The 18927-nt window shown below is 47.2% G+C and overlaps 1 protein-coding gene across 1 annotated transcript in view; it reads right to left on the reverse strand.

The window, feature by feature from the left end:
• The window catches only part of PTCH2 (patched 2), an 82588-nt gene that overhangs the window by 41063 nt on the left and 22598 nt on the right, over nt 1-18927 (reverse strand). Inside the window, exons 3-5 of the mRNA XM_069642354.1 lie at nt 6266-6455; nt 5733-5802; nt 4616-4707 (exon numbers count right to left, since the gene is read on the reverse strand). Coding sequence (XP_069498455.1) covers nt 4616-4707; nt 5733-5802; nt 6266-6455 — 352 coding nt within the window. The remainder of the gene's footprint in view (nt 1-4615; nt 4708-5732; nt 5803-6265; nt 6456-18927) is intronic.

Raw genomic sequence — 18927 nt, forward strand, 5'->3', positions numbered from 1 at the left:
AGTCACCAATCATTAGTTCTCAGATCCAACTGGAATCTACTAAAATATCCTCCCTGGTAGTTCAGTTGATTTTCAAAAAACCACTGGACCCAAGTGAAAGTTACATTAGGACCTATATGGTTTCCAGATTTACACCTTGTAGTGCAATGTATGTCCTAATATCATCCAACTCTGTCATTCACATTTTATTCACAAGTAGCAAACTCAAGTTTTCAGGTCAATATCTGCTCAGTGATCATACCAGGAGATACAGACTCACGCTTTCATGGCTACACGTGTCTCTTGATTCACTTCTTGACATACTTCAGTTCTACAGATGGCCACAGAAGGGGCACATGTGCTAGTTGAGATGATTGCACGGGATATTTCATTTCTAATGAACCCTGGAAGGGATGCTCAGTTTCATTTTCTGAACAGCGCTTCATATTTCAAATGATCAGGTTCAATGATATGGGATGATTCAACCTCTCCAATTAATACCTCAGCCAACTTGCACCCTTTTTTAAAAAAGACAATGGGCCTCATTACGACTTCGGCGGTAGCCATGCCGCTATTGCCGAAATCGGGTCCGGGTTCCCAGAATGGGGAATTACCAGGCCATTCTGAGTTTGGAGGGCCCGGTAATTCCTCCCTCCAGGAACCCGGGCCCAGACCTTCCCCATTCCCATCTGAGCCCCCATAGGGCTCAATGGGAATGGGAGAGGGTGCAAACAACAGGCCGATTACGAGCGGCCCGTTGTTTGCTCCCTCTTCCCCTCGCAGCTTGTAATGAGGCGGAACGGGTTTAACGGGTCTGCCTCCTTTAGCGGAGCCCGTTAACCCGTTCCGCCTCACTCGTAATGAGGCCTAGTGTTTTTGACGCACCGGGGCTACCTAGGACCTCCCCCATAAATTGAAAGATTTTGTTCGGAATGCGCCAGGCAGAATTTTGTGTACGAGTATATGTATGTATTAAGATTCGGGTTGAGAAGGCCTCGGTTTTGTCCGGTTCACCCCTGTGCCCTCCACCAGCAGGGAAGGATGGGTGCCATCCAAGTGCTGCAGTGATTCATGCGAGCGGGGCTGCCCTGGACCTTGCATGTTCCACATACCAAGCGGGCTGCTCCGGCTTCCAGAGAGCCCCCTTTATCTGTCTTGTCCTGCTTCACTGAGCCAACTGTGTTGCCTTTTGTTTTACAACCAGATTGCGGTCTTTTGTTGTTCAAGTTGTCTCTACCCTTTTGCTCTCTCTCTCTCCGCTCAATCTCTCTCCTACCCCCTCTTTCTTGGGCTGTGTCAAAAAGGGGGGAGCAAGTTCTTTGGCATAAGTGGCATAGACGATAGGCAGTCAGAGCCCCCTTTCCCAAAGGTTCTCCAATACAAGTATTGTTCATAATGGGAAAATGGAAGTGCAGATGTCTGCTTTGGGCTGACTACTGCCAGTGCTGTATTGCTTAATATGGAAAGTGCAAGCACTACCACTTCTAAATTAGTGGTGCCCTTTTGAGAAGATTCAGTAGCATCACAAGGCAAAAGTGCAAGAATTGTCTCATTAAAAGTACCTGGGCTGTTCTGAAGTGCAAGTACAGTCTCCTCAAAATGTTATGATTATTTCTGGGAAGTGACAGCACTGGCAATTCATGGTATCAGAGTTTTTCAAATAAGGGCCTGGATTAAAAGTATTGTGCTTGAGTTTGCCATCTGCTTCTCAACGTGGGTAAGACTATCAAGAGCCTAGATTTGAACACAAGTCTGGCTCTCCTCGATGCCATCAGCGGGAGAGGCACGTCCAACAGAGTCTGCAATAGGATAGCACCCTGGCAGAGTCCAGTTTACCCAGACCCTTTCCGAAGTGAAGGCCCAAACTCAAGAAGCCGAGAAACAATGCATACCTCCAGAAAGTCTACACAACTGGAGATGATTTTTAGAGCTTGAGAACATGTTGGACACACTCTCTATTGGCCGAAACTGTATGTTGAACCCGAGGCAGTAGAAAGGGGTCATCAAGTCCATCTTTGGGTTTAGGATTTTTTCCGCTTTCACTGGTTTGCCTTTATGGTCTGGATCCTGGGAGTTCCAAGTGGAATTCACAGAAAGAGAAGTGTGTTTCCATAGTCTTATTTGAGGAACTGTGGGGTCTCTATCTCCATTTCTCCCTCTCTCTCCCTGTCTTTTCCTCAGTTTCTTGCTCCCATCATGCCTCTCTCTTATTCTCCTTGCATTCATGCTCCATATTGCCTACTCTCTCACTCCCCCTTACCCAGCCCCTCCTCCTAGCCATTACACGCCTATCTTTGTGCATTCTCCCTCTCTCCCTCTGCTGCTCTCTCTTGCACCGGTCTTCCACTCTATATCACACTCTTGGCACCCCACTCTCTACTCTCTGTCTCTACTGTTCCCTGAACTCGATCGTCATCTCTTTGTGCGTTCTCTCTCTCTCTCTCTCTCTCTCTCTCTCTCTCTCTCTCTCTCTCTCTCTCTCTCTCTCTCTCTCTGTCACTCTCCCTCTGCTGCTCTTTCTGCCACCGGTCGGCCTCTCTTTATCAAACTTCTGTCTTTGTACTCTGTCTCTGCTGTGCCCTGGCCTCGATCTTCCGCTCGTCCCCCCTCTTTTGCAGCCTTCCTCTGCATTGCACCTCTTTCCGCCTCTCTCTCTCTCTCACACTGGTTCTCTCTTTTCTGTGATCTTCTCACTCAAGTACCCTTTCTCTGTCCCCTATATCTCCCTCTTCCCACCGTTTCCCCCTCATCCTTTCTCTCCTTGGCATGCCTCTCTGGTTGTCTCTTTTTCCCACGCTCTCTCCCGCTTGTTCCTCTCCTTCTCTGCTTGCTTCGCCCTCCTCCCACCTGCCCTCTCCCCTTTCCTCGCCCTCTTCTCGCTGCACCCTCCTTCTTCACCTCCCTTCTCTCTCTCTCTCTCTCTCTCTCTCTCCCTCTCTCTCCCCCTCGGCCTCGCTTCCTCTGGTGTTATCCCTCCCCAAGCTTTGCCAGGGACCTGAATGAGCCCTGCCTTCAGACATGTGGAAGGCTCGGTAGCTCTTCTCGGCTCATTAGCATGAGAAAGAGGGCTGTTACCATTTGCTGACAGAGCACAGCCCTCCTGGGCCCCTCGGGGACAAACACACTTGTAAACAGAAATAATACCCCCCATTGTTCTGCGCCATCCAAAGGCTGCAGCCTCCCTCCTTCTCGCGGCCATGCCCTCTCCTCTCCCGCCTCCCAGGATCCTACACTCTGCTCCCTTGAGGCCAGGAGTCCCTCGTTTGCGTCCTAATAGAAATCTAATGAGAAAGGGGGCTGAAACGGAGGGGAGCGGGCGATGCAGCACGCGGACCCTCAGTGCACCTGCCGCCTCTCCCCACGCACCACCTGCAAGATAGGGGTGTCCGCAAAGCATTCTTATATTATCAGCAACCCAGTACCTCTCACTTCCGGCTACCAGTGCCTACAGGGACACTTGTGCAGGTTGCTCAGCACCCCACCGTTGAATGACAAGAACACCGGAACTGGCTGCCCTTCCCTGGTATGGGCACTCACAAGTGCCCACAGTGCCACCCGTACAGGCAGCGGCACTCCCCGCCAGTGTCGCAGACAGAGGCGATTCGTGGCCCTAGCCGATCATGCCACTGCCCCCGGCAACTCGCCAACAGTGCCTCTAGCACAGTCAGCTCACTCGAAGTACAAGGTCAAGCTCCCAGAAGCAGGCCCAGCAGCTTGCTGTGAGCAGAGCAAGAGCCACGGTACCCCCTCCTCCCCCCTGCAAGGGTGGGTTCTGGCATGGATGCACCAGGCACATTCCTCATGCACGTTTTCTGGAGTGTTTTCAGGCGATGTTGGTGTGTGCTTTCTATCGACTTTATCGCAGTGTACAGACTTCAGTTAGTTCTATGGACTTTATCTAGAGTCCAATGATGTTCAAGGTTTGTATAGATTTTCTAGAGTTCGCTGGGCTTTCCCAAGTTCTGTAGCTCTTCCCCAGCAAGCCCTGTATTTTACCCAGTGCTTCAGTTAAGCCCTTTCTAGGAGCTTTAAGGGCCGATAAAGCCACATTTACTTCCTTACTGTGAGCCAGGCAGGAAGTCAAAGCCTTCTATGGAGGGCAGTGAAGCTGCAACTTCCCGTTGCAGATGCTCAGAAGGAAGGAGAATTCTACTGGTTCCCTACCTAACCACTGACTTCCATCATATGCTTTGCTTATCTTATTTTTAAGCAGGATATTCTATCTTGATTTCATTTCACAAAAAAGTAAGTAGAGCTCTGTGTATAACCAAAGTACAAGCTATTCCCCCAGACGATTGGCGTTCTTGTGTAAAGCAACGGAAAGTGAGCCATGTAACTCCATGTATCTCAATTCAGCATCACAATAGCTGTGTTGTCCTCTTAAACATGCCTTCTGTGGGTGAAATGGGGATAATTAAGTACACAGTACCAGAGTGGGGAAAGCAAAGGGAAGGCAGGTTCTCGATTACCAATCAGCCTATGTTATTTACATTATATTAGTATAGAATGCCGCCATTCACAAGAAAAACATGTCTCAACTCCTAAGCCTGCTCCCACTCATCTTCTCCTACTAACTTGCCGGAAAACACAGGTAAAAAATAGAGCAAGGGAAATAGGTGACGCAAGTGGTACTCACGGAAGATAGGCGGAACCCCCCTGCAGCAGGGAGCCTTCCCAGAAACAGTCCAGTGGAGTCACGATGAGGCACGGAAAGAGCTTTTCAATCATCTATTGGAGACATCAGGAAGGTGCATTAGAACAAGCAGAAGAATTCAAAGCCTACTCCTCTGGCAGCATGCCTCAATCATAACCAACGGCACTGGGTGCTGTCCCATTACTGGAACCTATCATGTGAACTACCGTGCTGCCAGCATGCCTCACTTATGACCAACGGCAATGGGTGCTGTCCCATTACTGGAACCTATCATGTGAACTACCGTGCTGCCAGCATGCCTCAATCGTGACCAACAGCACTGGGTGCTGTCCCATTACTGGAACCTATCATGTGAACTACCGTGCTGCCAGCATGCCTCACTTATGACCAACGGCAATGGGTGCTGTCCCATTACTGGAACCTATCATGTGAACTACCGTGCTGCCAGCATGCCTCAATCGTGACCAACAGCACTGGGTGCTGTCCCATTACTGGAACCTATCATGTGAACTACCGTGCTGCCAGCATGCCTCAATCGTGACCAACGGCAATGGGTGCTGTCCCATTACTGGAACCTATCATGTGAGCTACCGTGCTGCCAGCATGCCTCACTTATGACCAACGGCAATGGGTGCTGTCCCATTACTGGAACCTATCATGTGAACTACCGTGCTGCCAGCATGCCTCAATCATGACCAACAGCACTGGGTGCTGTCCTATTACTGGAACCTATCATGTGAACTACCGTGCTGCCAGCATGCCTCAGTCAAGACCAACGGCACCCGGTGCTGTTCTATTACTGGAACCTATCATGTGAACTACCGTGCTGCCAGTACGCCTCAATCAAGACCAACGGCACGCAGTATTGTTCCATTACTGGAAACAATCAGGTGAACTTCCACCACCAAGATCCGATATGTTAGCCATATCCTACCAGCCTAAGCTAAATTCCTGTAAGTGGACTCATTAAACATCTTTGCCAATGCCCCTCAACCCAGGCTGCACCCATGCACCACTATTATTCCTTTTCCGAGATCCATTGATCAGATCGGCCTAATTATTGCATAGCTCGTTCAAGCTCTTCAACAGAGACACTCACCCGCTCCACCATTGTGTTCTCGAGGATGGGAACACCAGACTTATAGCAGAGTTTGTTCAGATCCCAGGACCTGGGGAGAGAAAGAAAAGCGCTTGAAATGATAGGCAGCAACAAATCCTAGGTAGGAATGGAAAGGGGCCATTCAGTGAGAAGCAAGCATCCTAGTTATCTTTGCCCATACGTGCACCATCAACATTCACCAACCACAGGGTTTCTAGAATGTTCCTCTAAGGATGTTCGGTTGAGAATTGTGGCATCATTCAATAGATTTGTAATCCGGGAACTGAAAAGCTCAAAGTATAAAGGGGCGACTTGGCGATAACTGCTAAAAGTGAAAGCACCATCATTGCAGGCCTCTGCCATTAAATGCAGATGTGCAGCAGAGCAGGCGCTGTCACACACACCAAGACCTGAGTAACCCCCTTCACACCCAGAGCAGGCAGAGCATATCAGCCCTCCTCATAAACTGCACATACACAACAGGCTTCCTTTGCACATACTCTCTTGCTGGGTCTGCAGTTTCTGTAACTTACTTTCCATAGAGTGACACCTGCACCTTGCTGGCAGCCAGGGCCGCCTTGAGGTGCAGAAGAAAGGCGCCTTGAGTCAAGACGTTGTCACCGGTGCTTCGGGGTGTCTGGATCAGCATCTGCGATGTGTAGACTGCCTCCTCGCCCAGCTTCTCCTTCGTGTATTGCAACTCGTGGCTAACGCGGCTGCCCGCTGCATGGGATTAGAAAGGAGATGGCAAGCAGTGAGAAAAGGGAATTTGTCGTACAATTAGTGTCCAGGTCGGACCTGAGACCAAGCATCGAGAAAGCAAAATATATGGTGGACATGATCTTTCAAAATTCTGCACAATGTCTTAGGGTTGCTTGGGATTTAAGAAAGATTGTCACCTTCTGGAATGTTTTATGTGAGAGTTTCAGCTGAGAGATTTGCTCTGTTTTCTATATGGAAACCTCCAGAGATCACTGAATAGACATGGGGAGGGAAACCTGGCCAAGGAAAGGGAAGAAAGAGAGTTAAACAGGGAAAGAGAGGTAGGATACCAGGGGATCCGGAAGCACTGAAAAGGCAGAGGAAGGGAAACCAGGCCCATGAGAGGGAAGAGAGCTAAACAGGAAAAGAGAGGTAGGATTCCGAGGGATCCATTTCCAGGAAGCACTCAACAGGCAGAAGAAAGGAAACCAGGCCCAGGAACGGGAAGAGAGCTAACCGGGGAAAGAGAGGTAGGATACCAGGGGATCCGGAAGCACTGAAAAGGCAGAGGAAGGGAAACCAGGCCCATGAGAGGGAAGAGCGCTAAACAGGAAAAGAGAGGTAGGATTCCGGGGATCCATTTCCAGGAAGCACTCAACAGGCAGAAGAAAGGAAACCAGGCCCAGGAACGGGAAGAGAGCTAACCGGGGAAAGAGAGGTAGGATACCAGGGGATCCGGAAGCACTGAAAAGGCAGAGGAAGGGAAACCAGGCCCATGAGAGGGAAGAGAGCTAAACAGGAAAAGAGAGGTAGGATTCCGGGGGATCCATTTCCAGGAAGCACTCAACAGGCAGAAGAAAGGAAACCAGGCCCAGGAACGGGAAGAGAGCTAACCGGGGAAAGAGAGGTAGGATACCAGTGGATCCGGAAGCACTGAAAAGGCAGAGGAAGGGAAACCAGGCCCATGAGATGGAAGAGAACTAAACGGGGAAAGAGAGATAGTAGGATACCAGGGGATCCATTTCCAGGAAGCATTGAACAGGCAGAGGAAGGGAAACCAGGCCCATGAGATGGAAGAGAACTAAACGGGGAAAGAGAGATAGTAGGATACCAGGGGATCCATTTCCAGGAAGCATTGAAAAGGCAGAGGAAGGGAAACCAGGCCCATGAGATGGAAGAGAACTAAACGGGGAAAGAGAGATAGTAGGATACCAGGGGATCCATTTCCAGGAAGCATTGAACAGGCAGAGGGAGGGAAACCAGGCCCGTGAGATGGAAGAGAACTAAATGGGGAAAGAGAGATAGTAGGATACCAGGGGATCCATTTCCAGGAAGCACTGAACAGGCAGAGGAAAAGAAACCGGGCCCATGAGACAGAAGATAGCTAAACGGGGAAAGAGAGGTCGTTTTCTATGGGATCCATTTCAAGGAAGCACTGAAAAGGCAGAGGAAGGGAAACCAAGCCCATGAGATGGAAGAGAGCTAAACGGGGAAAGAGAAGTAGTAGGATACAGGGGGGTCCAATTCCAGGAAGCACCGAAAAGGCAGAGGAAGGGAAACCAGGCTCAGGAAAGGGAAGAGAGCTAAACGGGGAGAGAAAGTGGGAGTGCAAAGAGAATACAAGGCAGAGGAGGAGAAATGGATACATGACTACCAGAAAGAAAAGATGTAGACAGGAGAGAAATTGAAAATAGAGTCAAGAAGGGCTTGGTGTATGAACAGAGAAAGAGCACCATAAGTCCCGTCCTTTGAAGGGAGCGTGGCATTCCCTTTTAGATGGGGGTACGCAATGCCAGTGGAGTAGCAGCAAACGCCCTTCAGAGGGCACCGACAAACGAAGTACCCACAGAGAGGCGATAGTGTGCAAACATAAAAAGAGAAAGTGCAGTGTTCACTGTAATTAGTGTCAGGAGTGACATGGAACCACGCTTTGAGTTGCGCTTTCTTAAGGCTGGCTTTACACGTGCAGGCCAGAGGAGAATAGGGGACTCTTAAGACAGGGGTGGTTCAGGCAGTGGACTATTCATACAGTTTCACAAACACACATACTCTTCATATAAGATCTGACATGCCATTAAGCCTGCGTGAAGATCCCCTCGGGCACTGTGTTAGCACAAACACTGCATCCTACTGGTGCATCTATCATTTATGCCACCCAGGGTGGCCTCACTACAGCTGCTTCCCCCAGGCTTGCTCGTGCTGGGGCTTTTCGCTACATGTATTCTTCTCTATTCAGTCCTATCTGCTTACCTTCTCATCTATTCATCCCCAGGCTTTTCAGCCCCTACCTGTCCCTTCATCCTCTAGCCGCACCTCCTTCGCGTGTAAGTAGGTGGGTGGCTAAATAGATCCAAGACAGAATTCGCTTTGAAAGGCAAGGCGTCCGCATAATAGCAAATATCGCTCACAGAAAGAAGGATCACACTTCGGTTGGCACACATTCCTGAGCCTAGTAGAACCTAATTAGCAGCAAATGGTATCAAAGCTTCGGAGCCACCGCTGTCCCCTGCAAACCTTTATAGTGAAAGGTCAGTCAAACATTTAGTAGAGATCGACCAATATTTTAACAAAGCTCATAACGTGTATTGTTTATATTCTTCAAGACAGTTGTTTATGATATTTCCAGAAATATCAAACTTCAATCATCGCAAGTTGTTTCATAATGTAGTTTTATTTCAAAATGAAAATTCTCAACGCGTTTTGGTAAACTTCGTTCCCTTCATCATGAGAAATTCTTAACAACCTGTTAATTCCAAACGCATAAAAGTAATGTCATACATTTTGTTAAGTTTAATTAAACCACAAGATCATGTAGTGTCACCGATTAGTTTCTATAAAACCTCAAAAGGATCTATTAAAGCAGTTAAGCTCACAAGAAAAGGTATATCAACATATAATACAAATCAGAGCCATTCCAAAATACCTGTTCCCATTCCCTCCTGTTGCAGATGCTAGTTAATCTAGTGCACAGCCAGAATTAGAGGCATGGAATAAATCAAAATCTTAAGCCGAGCCTAGGATCAGTATGTATATGTCTTACTATGAGAACTAAAAGGCTAAATAATGTAACCTTCCTTGCAAAGTGGAAAGAGTCAATTAGAATGGTTAAATAGTGCAACCCGGTTCACCACTACCAAGTTCCTACTGAAGAATATAACCAAAACGCTTTAGGAATTTTATTAAAATATTGGTCGATCTGTACTAATTGTTTGACTGACCTTTCACAATAAAGGTGTGCAGGGGACAGCGGTATCCAAACGTTTTAGATACCATTTGCTACTTTTTTGTTGTTTCTACCTATGTGTCAAGGCAGGGTTTGCAAAATCTACTAGCCCACTCACATTAGCGGGGAGATTTTACAATGGGCGAGCCCCATTTGCATGGTACTCGACCTTGCTGGCGAGAATGGGGATGTCTGAAACTCTTATTTGAAGTTTACTGCACACAAACTTTGTAAATTGCAAAGAAAGGTTGGTAGCATTGCACCAAATATGCAGTGACAATATTAACAAGTACTGGTAAATCTTTTGTCACCCGCCACCATGGGGCAAGTGCATTTGTCCTAGGTCGAGTATGTATATGTGGGAACTCGCCCTGCAGATCTAGTGAGATTTTGAAGAATTTGCAAGGCCTCTTTCAAGGTACATTTACCTCCCCGGAACCCAAGTTTCATACAATTGTTGATTGAGTTTTTTCTTTCTTTAATTCAAACATACGGTGTGCATTGGAACATTTCACATCAGCCTAGCGGACCCTTCAATAGGCATTTGCAACCTTTGGTTCTATAGATGTTTTGGACCCCTACTACCATAAGTCCTAGCCAGAATAGTCAATGGATTGACCATGGTGTGGGGGAGTTCAAAAGGTATGTACTTCTCGAGAGCAGTTCTAGACAAACGTAGGATGAAGATTGTAAGCGTCCAGACCCGTGTCTCCCCACATCCCTACCAGATCATTTCCAGCCAGCATGCCAGACCCGCCCCCCACAGGACATCTCCGCCTATGGGGACTGAGTCCGCACCAAGGAGCATTTTCAATTGTGTTAAAAACACTACAGCCCAAACCTACTATGATTCTTCTGTGCCAAGGATCAGCTTTGACAAAGTTATCCGAACCCCACTTCAACACTGAACTCGTAACCATCCCACCTCTGCCAATCCTGCACAGTTCTGAACATTGCAAAGCCTCATATTGGGCTTATGACACAGCAACACAACACAGTGCTGCCTGAAAATGGCTGTGTAACAAGCTATTAAATTCACAGGCCCTGTGCCCGTATTTCAGCAAGTGCCAGTCCACTAGATAGAGATTCACAGATGGTTCCAGGATCTGAATAGCTACCTTCTGCAATAGCTGGGTCTTGAAAGGAAATGGTCCTCTACATTCTGCGAGTGTCTGAGATCTAGAGCTATAGCTCTATGCACACATCTGGAGGAGATGGATGCCGCCCAGGGACACGTCTGTTAGCTCGGTCTCAAGTAGTGAGCGGCCTGTACATAGGATGTAAGATCTGGAGAGAGGCCTCTGCAGTCTATCAAGACATTAGAGATAATCATGCTTTCTTTGGAGCATGAGTGCTGCTTCTAGAGGGATATCGTTGCCCTTCTAGGTTTCTACCGGTATTACCTGAAGGGATCTGCAAGTTCTGTGTCTGTAAGATTTAAGGTTTCAATCTTTGAGCTTTAATGGTCGTTTGTGGGCTGCGATTGAGTCCCCTCCAGCCCTTCTGACATTGCAGCTTCCTAAATGTATTGAACTTGTGAGAAAGTCATTTGAAATAAGGGACAATACTCATAATCTTTAATAAAAACTTAGCAGACAGTTCTATTCCATTCTCATGGGTTCTTATTCCGATAAGGTATCAAAACGGTGCAAAAAGGCTTCACAGTCGTGGGGCCTGCTACGAGACGTTGGCAGCCTATGAGTAGGAAGAAGTGAAGGAGGGGTGCAAGCTTTCAGAAAAGTAAGAAAAAAATGAAAACTGACAGTGAAATTTCCTCGCCAGTCCTCCGTTGGAGAGCCACCATGCCCATCACGCACCCCCGCTGGAGCCGTACGGCTGGCGCGCTGAGGGGCCACCTTACAGATTGGTCTCGTCTCGGATTAGCCGGATTAGGGAGCCAGTCAAAGGACCCATGCTGCTCTGAAGGAAGTCTTGTCTGTCGAAATCTGGAAGAACACTACCTATTCCAGACACTGGCTATTGGCCGGTAAAAAGATTTTGGCACTTTTGGCATTTAAGGTGAGGAGCAAGGGTAGCCAAATGCACTCCATGTTCGGGAACATGGGGGAATGTTTAACATGTTAAGAGCAGTTCCTTGAAAGAATCGATTTTAAGGGCTGAGTGCAGACTGTGCCGCAATCCTTTTTTTCATACTGGTTCATTGTGCAACTTTATTTTATACTCTTTTACTATGAAATTAAGATAAATATAACAGCTATCCATCACTTGCAGAGCATTATTTGTGGACTCTAACATTTGTGGATTTCCCATTGAGCTAACAAAAGCATCATTTAACATGTATTGGAAATAAAATATGTTAAACCGGTGGCAAGACCTCACTCCTTGTGCTGCATACCACCAGATGTGTACAAGAGGAACAGATATAGTAAACAATTAGGTTTTTAGGTAGTGCTGCATTGTGGGAGTCATTCTGCTTCTGCACGCTTTCAATTTTGTCAAATTCGTTCACTTATTCATTCATTTTGTCATTGGTTATAGTGCCTTTCACCATAATTATGGTCCCAACGCGCTTTTGGTTGAACGCCCTCAGAGGGAGCGAGCCCCAGTATCCGGGAGCTAAGGCATTGGCATATAAAGTGATTTGCCCAGGAACACAAAAATCGATGTCCTTTATTAATTTGGCTGTGCTGGTTGCACCAACTTTGACAGCTTGATCAGGGACCCACGTATTCAATCCTTTGTTATTTTATTGAAGAATTCAGAGGGAGAGGACATGTGGTCCTCACCCATGACTGCTGGAAACTTAGCAAAAATAATGTAAAAATAAAATCACAAGCTTCTTGGAATTTGGGATATCACAAGTAACTATGACCGAAAAATTGTGATGAATGATGAACAAATTAGGTGAGTTGGTAAAGTCTGAAATGCATGTGTCCTCAGTTGGATATCCTGAAAATCCTCACTTGGTTTAAGCACTAACCCTGGAAGGGGCCTCGCAGCGAGGCAGCAGCAGGCAATTCATGTACTCCAGATTAAGGCATACAAACTGCATATCGCAGTGAGCACCGGAGCTGCGGGAATAGACCCAAGGCAATGAGAAAGGCCCCCGTGTCTGCAGGTCAATTGTTGGGTTGGGGCGTTATCTTGGGTAGAGACTGCCAGTATCTCAGAAAGGGGAGGTCAGAAGGTCCTGTGTGAAGGGTTTATGCCTTAGATCAGGATCTCACAGCTTCTGTGAAGTTGGGTGTGTCTTGGGGGGAGGTTACACATCTTATGGAGTCATCCATGTTTTGAATGTGGGCTGGCCATGACTTGGGCATGTCTTGTTTAGATAATGTGGGGGTCGAGGGTTGGGAATGTCTTAGGAGGGTGGGGCGGGTTATGTCCTATGGGGTCCACGTCTTGGGGTTGAGTCCATGTATTGGATGGAGAGGAGCCATGTGTTAATCTTGGGGTATTAAGAATTGGGAGGGTTTATGTCTTGGATGGTAGGTATGGTCTTGCATGGGGCGTGGCATTGCAGGGCTCACATTAGATGTTACTTCCAATGTGGATGAATACATATAATTAAAATGTCTTTCAATCCCACTCTGAGCCCCATCCCTCCTCCCCACGCCACACAGTGAAGCAGATGGGTGCTCCTAAGATCTGGAAGGCCCGTCCACCTCAGGCCGAATACAGGCCTTTTGTCAGCCCTGAAGAATGTCTACCAGAGTGTGTTCTCCAACAAACACCATGCAAAAGAGGAGGGGGGTTGGAAAAACGCCTCACAAAGGCAGATCCCCCCACCGCCTGACATAAACAAGGCAATGTGGACTGACTTTTTTCTCTTTTACAGACGGAGAATGAGCGAGAGAGTGAGGGAGAGAGAGAGAGGCCCAGGCGACTGTGTGTGAAAGAGAGGGCCTCACCAAGGCTGAGCCCCGCCATACTCCCAAGGCCTACCCCCGCCACCATACTCCTGAGGCCTGGCTGGCGGCTTTTGTTTAGGGTGCAGGCTCCCATAAAACGTCTCAATTGCGAGGAATCCCCCTTTTTGCTCAGCCCCCACTCCAACTTCCCAATGGAGCTTCTTGTCCCTTCTGCCCCCAAAAGCCCCACCTGTCCTGCTTTTTTGGCAACGAGGTTCCATCTTCTGCCTGCGGCCCTCATGAATCGTTTCTTTGACAGTGGCGCCTTTTAGAGCTGGTACCTCAAAAAATCTGCATTAGACCCAAAATTGTCCCACAGAATTTCCTTTGAAAAGGCGCCAAATCCATTAGCCGACCTCTCCAACACCAGCCTCCTCAAAATGTCTGCTTTTAACACAGGAAGGCCTCTGAAAAGCTCCCCCACAAGAAATATTAAAGATAGTGGGGTGAAGCTATGACCGGGGTGAAGCTATGACCGGTTAGCATGCACCCACCCGTACTTCCACTGCCCCCCAAAATAAGAGGGGTGTGTAAAAATTCCGTTAGGAGTGCCCATTCAGAGTTAAGACTCTTGACAGCAGTGACATAAATCTGTACTGGTGTTGACATTTAAGCGCTTGCTATTTCCATATGTATGGCGCGGCCCAGCCTAATTATGGTAATCACCCGCTCTGTTGGCTGCACTGGGAAATAGACACATTAGGCACTCCACTGCCCGCTAATGTGTCTTAATATGTGAGTGAAACATGCATTCAGGCTGCCCTGAATGCACCAATCCTTCCACATTACTGCCTTCATTCAGGCACCAAATGATTTTTTTTGGGCGGCTCGGGATACGCTGTTCGAGGCCAAGAAAAGTAAAACTCTTTTTTTTCTCTTTAAAGTAAATGGAGATTTTGTACTTCGTCTCTTTTTCTATCGGTTGTATTTATTTATTTGTTTTTTGATTTTTTTTCCCCTTCCGCTTCAGAGCCCCCACCTTCACACAGTGCCTTCTAGAAGCCTTGATGAATCGCTTGCAAGCGTCGGTGATGGGCCCACAAGTCCTCACAGTGCTGTGCACGATGGGAGCCCTGCCCTTTCTAAGGAGTAGCACCAACTCGAAAGGGGCACAGCCAACGAATGGGAAACCCCTTACTTTCCCCCCAAAGACCGTGACGGGAGTGATCAGAAGAGGCAGGATTGATCAGAAAGAGCCTCAGCATGAGACAGGAAGGTATTCCCAAATACTTAGGAATCCAGGGAAGGCCCCTGGAGGTCTTAAGGCCAAATTGAAGAAAAATATAGCCCAGACATTCAGATACGGCAATGAAACTGAAGCAGATGTGGACCTATAAGGACCAACCCAGAAAACCCAATGGTTGTGGACGAGGACCAGGAAGAAGCTGACTGATTGAGCAAATAGATCCTAAAATATTTACCATGGAAACCACTCACATATATCTGTAGGTGGAGAAAAGGTAGATAGATGGGATGGATACAAACCTATTTCTAGCAAAACAGAGGGAGGGTGCAACTAGCACAACTACATGTGGATAGGACCATTTAGGGGGTACTACAGTGCCAACAACACCCTGGTAGAGGTAGTCTAGGGGGTACTTCAGCAGGAGGTAAGAAGCAAATAGAAGTAATCCACAGCACAGAGAAGACTGGCTGTTTTAGGCCTGTGCCCCCAGCCTTAATGCTGATGAAGTGAATACAAACATTTTCTAAAAGACAAAAGGCCAGGATGGTATGTTGTTACCAGAGGAAGGCCATAATAGACAAATCAAATAAATGATTCTTTGGTTTAGTTGAACACGCAAGACACCTCGAAACACCCAGAACAGTGTGTGTAGGTGTTAGGGCAGTTAACTGTTAGAAAGCAGACACCAACATGGGACAAAAGGAGCTGGTAAATAAGAGTTACCGTTAGAGTGCAAAAATTGCCTGTTCTCGGCCCCTTCCCTTTTTATGCGTTTATGAGCTACTGGCAGAGAATACATGCTTGTTTGCTGGTGTCACTAAGACCTGCAGTAAACTTGGTACCACAGAAGAAGCGGAAACACGGGGAAGTTTGAAAGAAAACGAAGTTATGAATCTGAGGAGGTAAACCCTGTGCTGCAAAAGGGATCTTGCTTTATCTTGTGCACTGCCCTCAACACATGACCAGAACAAAAAACAAAGGAATATGAGAGCTCATGAGGTACCCAGAAAAAAATAAAATCATGTGACATTAGTATACACTATAGAGATACATCAGAGAACCGCACCACCCAACCTGACTAACATAGTCAGTGGTTAGAGTTCATGGGGTTTTTAGGCCGAAACAACTGGAGGAGGACAGTTTGGCTACCAATGCCCTAGAGTATTTTAGGTCTTACCGTGTAAGCCACATTTTTGAATGGATAATTGGTTCAAAGACCACACCAGCAAATATTTGCAGAGAGATGCACGGACTGAAATCTGTTTAGTTCAGAAGAGAGATGTGAGATATTTAAACAACCCTCATCAGCTTTTGCCACTAAATTAATGGAGAGGGTCAGGTGAGACATGGTTTAAACCCGGAGTCCCAGGTCTAAAGCAAGGGGTCATCATATGAGAATTGCTATAGGAAGGCTGAATAGTCAAGAAAGTTCTTTACTGAAAACGTTAAGCTGGCAAGTGCTTGAGACCGCCTTTAAACAAAGGTTTTGAATGAAAAAGCAGTAATTGATTGTGTAATTCCCGTGGCATATCCAGGGGTAAATCCAGTTTAACAGTTTAGTTAAAGCTTGATAAGAGTGGAGAGTCCTTTTTTTTGTAGAAGATTAGAAAAAAGTAAACCGTTCTGGCGATCCTCATGTATCGATTCTAATGGGAAGCGTCTGCCATGGCTCATTCTAAAGTTAAGTACAGCACCTATTGGGAAAAGCTGTGATGTCATCAGAAAAGGGGAGACTGTAGACATGCACCAGCCTAAGCCTGGAGATATGGCAGTCATGGAGAAAGGCTGCAGCCTGTAGCGACTATTACAGGCCTCTAAAGACTTCTGAGATACTACAGTGCCCTCATGTGTTGCGTGACCTCGCCTTGCATCCTTTTTTCGCCACCAGAATGAATTTTTTAGAAGGCCGTCAGTAAAATCTGTCTTCCCTTACCATTCCCAGGCTGGTATCAACAACTCGTGCTAATTAGCCATGAATGTCCGTACAGACAAAATATTTCACACTGTGTATTTTAATATCAATGCCAGTTTCACTGCAGAGTAGAGGGCAGACAGGCATACATGAAGCAAACTAACGAAGACATGCAGCCTCCTAATTGCGAATATTAAAGCGAGGCAAAGCTGAGGTTTAAAGGTGGACTGCCTGTAAGCTTAGCATTCGGATCTATTTGCGACAGGAACAACATTTCTAGGGGTGCGCCGGAACCCAGTCTGTCTGTCCTACCTCTTAAGCCTTACTGTTGCTGATGAGGTCTGTAACATCCTCTGCAGGGACAAGCATGGTGTACCCCAATGACATCATGCCTTTCTTTGTTGAACTGTACGAGAACCCAATTGCTAAAGTACATTTCCCACTCCCTCATGGTAAAATCATATTTTAACGTCTTTTTAAAGCTGTGAAGAGGTTGTTTTTGCTAACCTTGCTGGCCTTTGCAGCCTAATGAAAACAGCCAATCAGCTTTCAGCTTGCATTGAAGGTGTCTCCTGTCCATTTTTGGTTGTTGGGTCCACGCTCAGGATGAGGCGAGGTCCGTGGTTGATACTTGAGCCCCGCTCCATAGGCTCTACTACAATGCCCACTGCTGACAGGTTGCTGACAGGTTGCTGGAACTGAGCTGCCCGGGCTGGACCCTAAAGTCATTAGCGAGATGTAATGGAGTGATGTCATGGACCTCGTGCTAGATGGGGTGCATTCGCTCCGGGTTAGCAAGGATGCGGTTTAAGAAGCACCCCAGACACTTTAGCAAGCGGGCAAGCAAAGCGCCAGTGAGTCTGATAGAATGGTGAGAACTGGACTCACTGCTACGATGAGCTGCGATCAACCCTTCCGCTCCTGCCTTTGCGTTGAGCAGTTCTTCATTCAGGTCCCCTTTGTCTGGGACATCCACAAAACGTTTAATGCGTGTGCTTATTCATCTCGTGTCTGTCTTTGATGCCCTGGTCCATCTACTACTCTTCAGTCTTTAAAGTCCTTTGTATTTCCTTGACCGTGCTCAGAATAAGGATCTGCCGTCCAGTACACCCATAGAAGACAAAGACACTGGAGATAAATGAAGGCAAAGGGGTTTAAGAGCCTCCTCCTCAAGGATCATCTTCTTCAGGCATCCCAGACGACCTGATCCCACCTCACCCCCAATTATTTAATGAATGCTTCTGTGGCTCAGTTGTATGTGCCTTGTACCCCTTTCCCGGTATTCCTATTAGCCCATTGTTGCACAGTGCTCAGCTGCTTCTCATGGATAGTTATGTGCTCGATAAATACTCTAAAGAAATAGATAACAACTAGTGTGACTCTGTAGTAACATAAATTACACATCTTAGGCTCATGGAGAGGCCGAAGACTGGACCATGCACAGCTGGAGTGGGTGAGAATTAGTGAGCCAACCGGTGAAATGAATGAGCACTTTGATGCGGTAATACGTGAGTGGTCAGCAGATGGTTCAGCAATGCAGGGCCCCACAGGCAGATATGCAGGTATGGTAGGCTATCAGTGAGTACTGGGAGACATCATGAGGGGCCAGGATCCCAGGGGGCATACAGCATGGGTGAGGAATGGATTCAAGGTACTGCTTAGGGTTAGGGCTATTTAGGGGTTGTAATAATCCATGCATCAGCCCACGTGGATGGGGGAGAGGAGCTGGTGCTACAGCATTGAGTTTTGGAAGAGGTCTTTGCAGCAGCGAATAGTCTAGTCTTTATTGGAAAGAAAGAAACTACCCTAAGTGCAACAGTCTGCAGCTTCCTTGGAACTCCTGATGAATGTGTTATGTTGTATCCACATAAACTGCAGGCTGTGGCCCATTTAACACATCTATTCTTGCCTTATTGATTGTTTCCTTGTTAGGCACTTATGCAGGAAGGAAGTACATTCTGTTTCAGAGCGCCCAATCCACTCAGACAGTGGCGGCCGGCTTGGAGCTCTGCTTTAGACACACCGTCTAGTTCTGTATGCTGGCAGGCTCTATTTTGCAAAATTGGTCTTATGAAAAAAATCGACTGGACACATTTGGCATTGAACTCGGATGTTACTGCATCATAGATTTAACCCCTATTAAAAAAAAGCGAATCCCCTGGCACCGTGCCTAGTTGTATAGAAAATGTCCACAGGCACAGACAGACTAGAAGCTCCTCCTCGCTTCCCCATTGCCTTAACATGACTATGGTCAAATACTTTAAAAAATTCAAGTAATTGGATTGGTCAGACCAGGCCAT

Source organism: Ambystoma mexicanum, chromosome 1q (genome assembly GCF_040938575.1).
Source record: "Ambystoma mexicanum isolate Mex_15411 chromosome 1q, UKY_AmexF1_1, whole genome shotgun sequence".
Lineage (NCBI taxonomy): Eukaryota > Metazoa > Chordata > Amphibia > Caudata > Ambystomatidae > Ambystoma > Ambystoma mexicanum.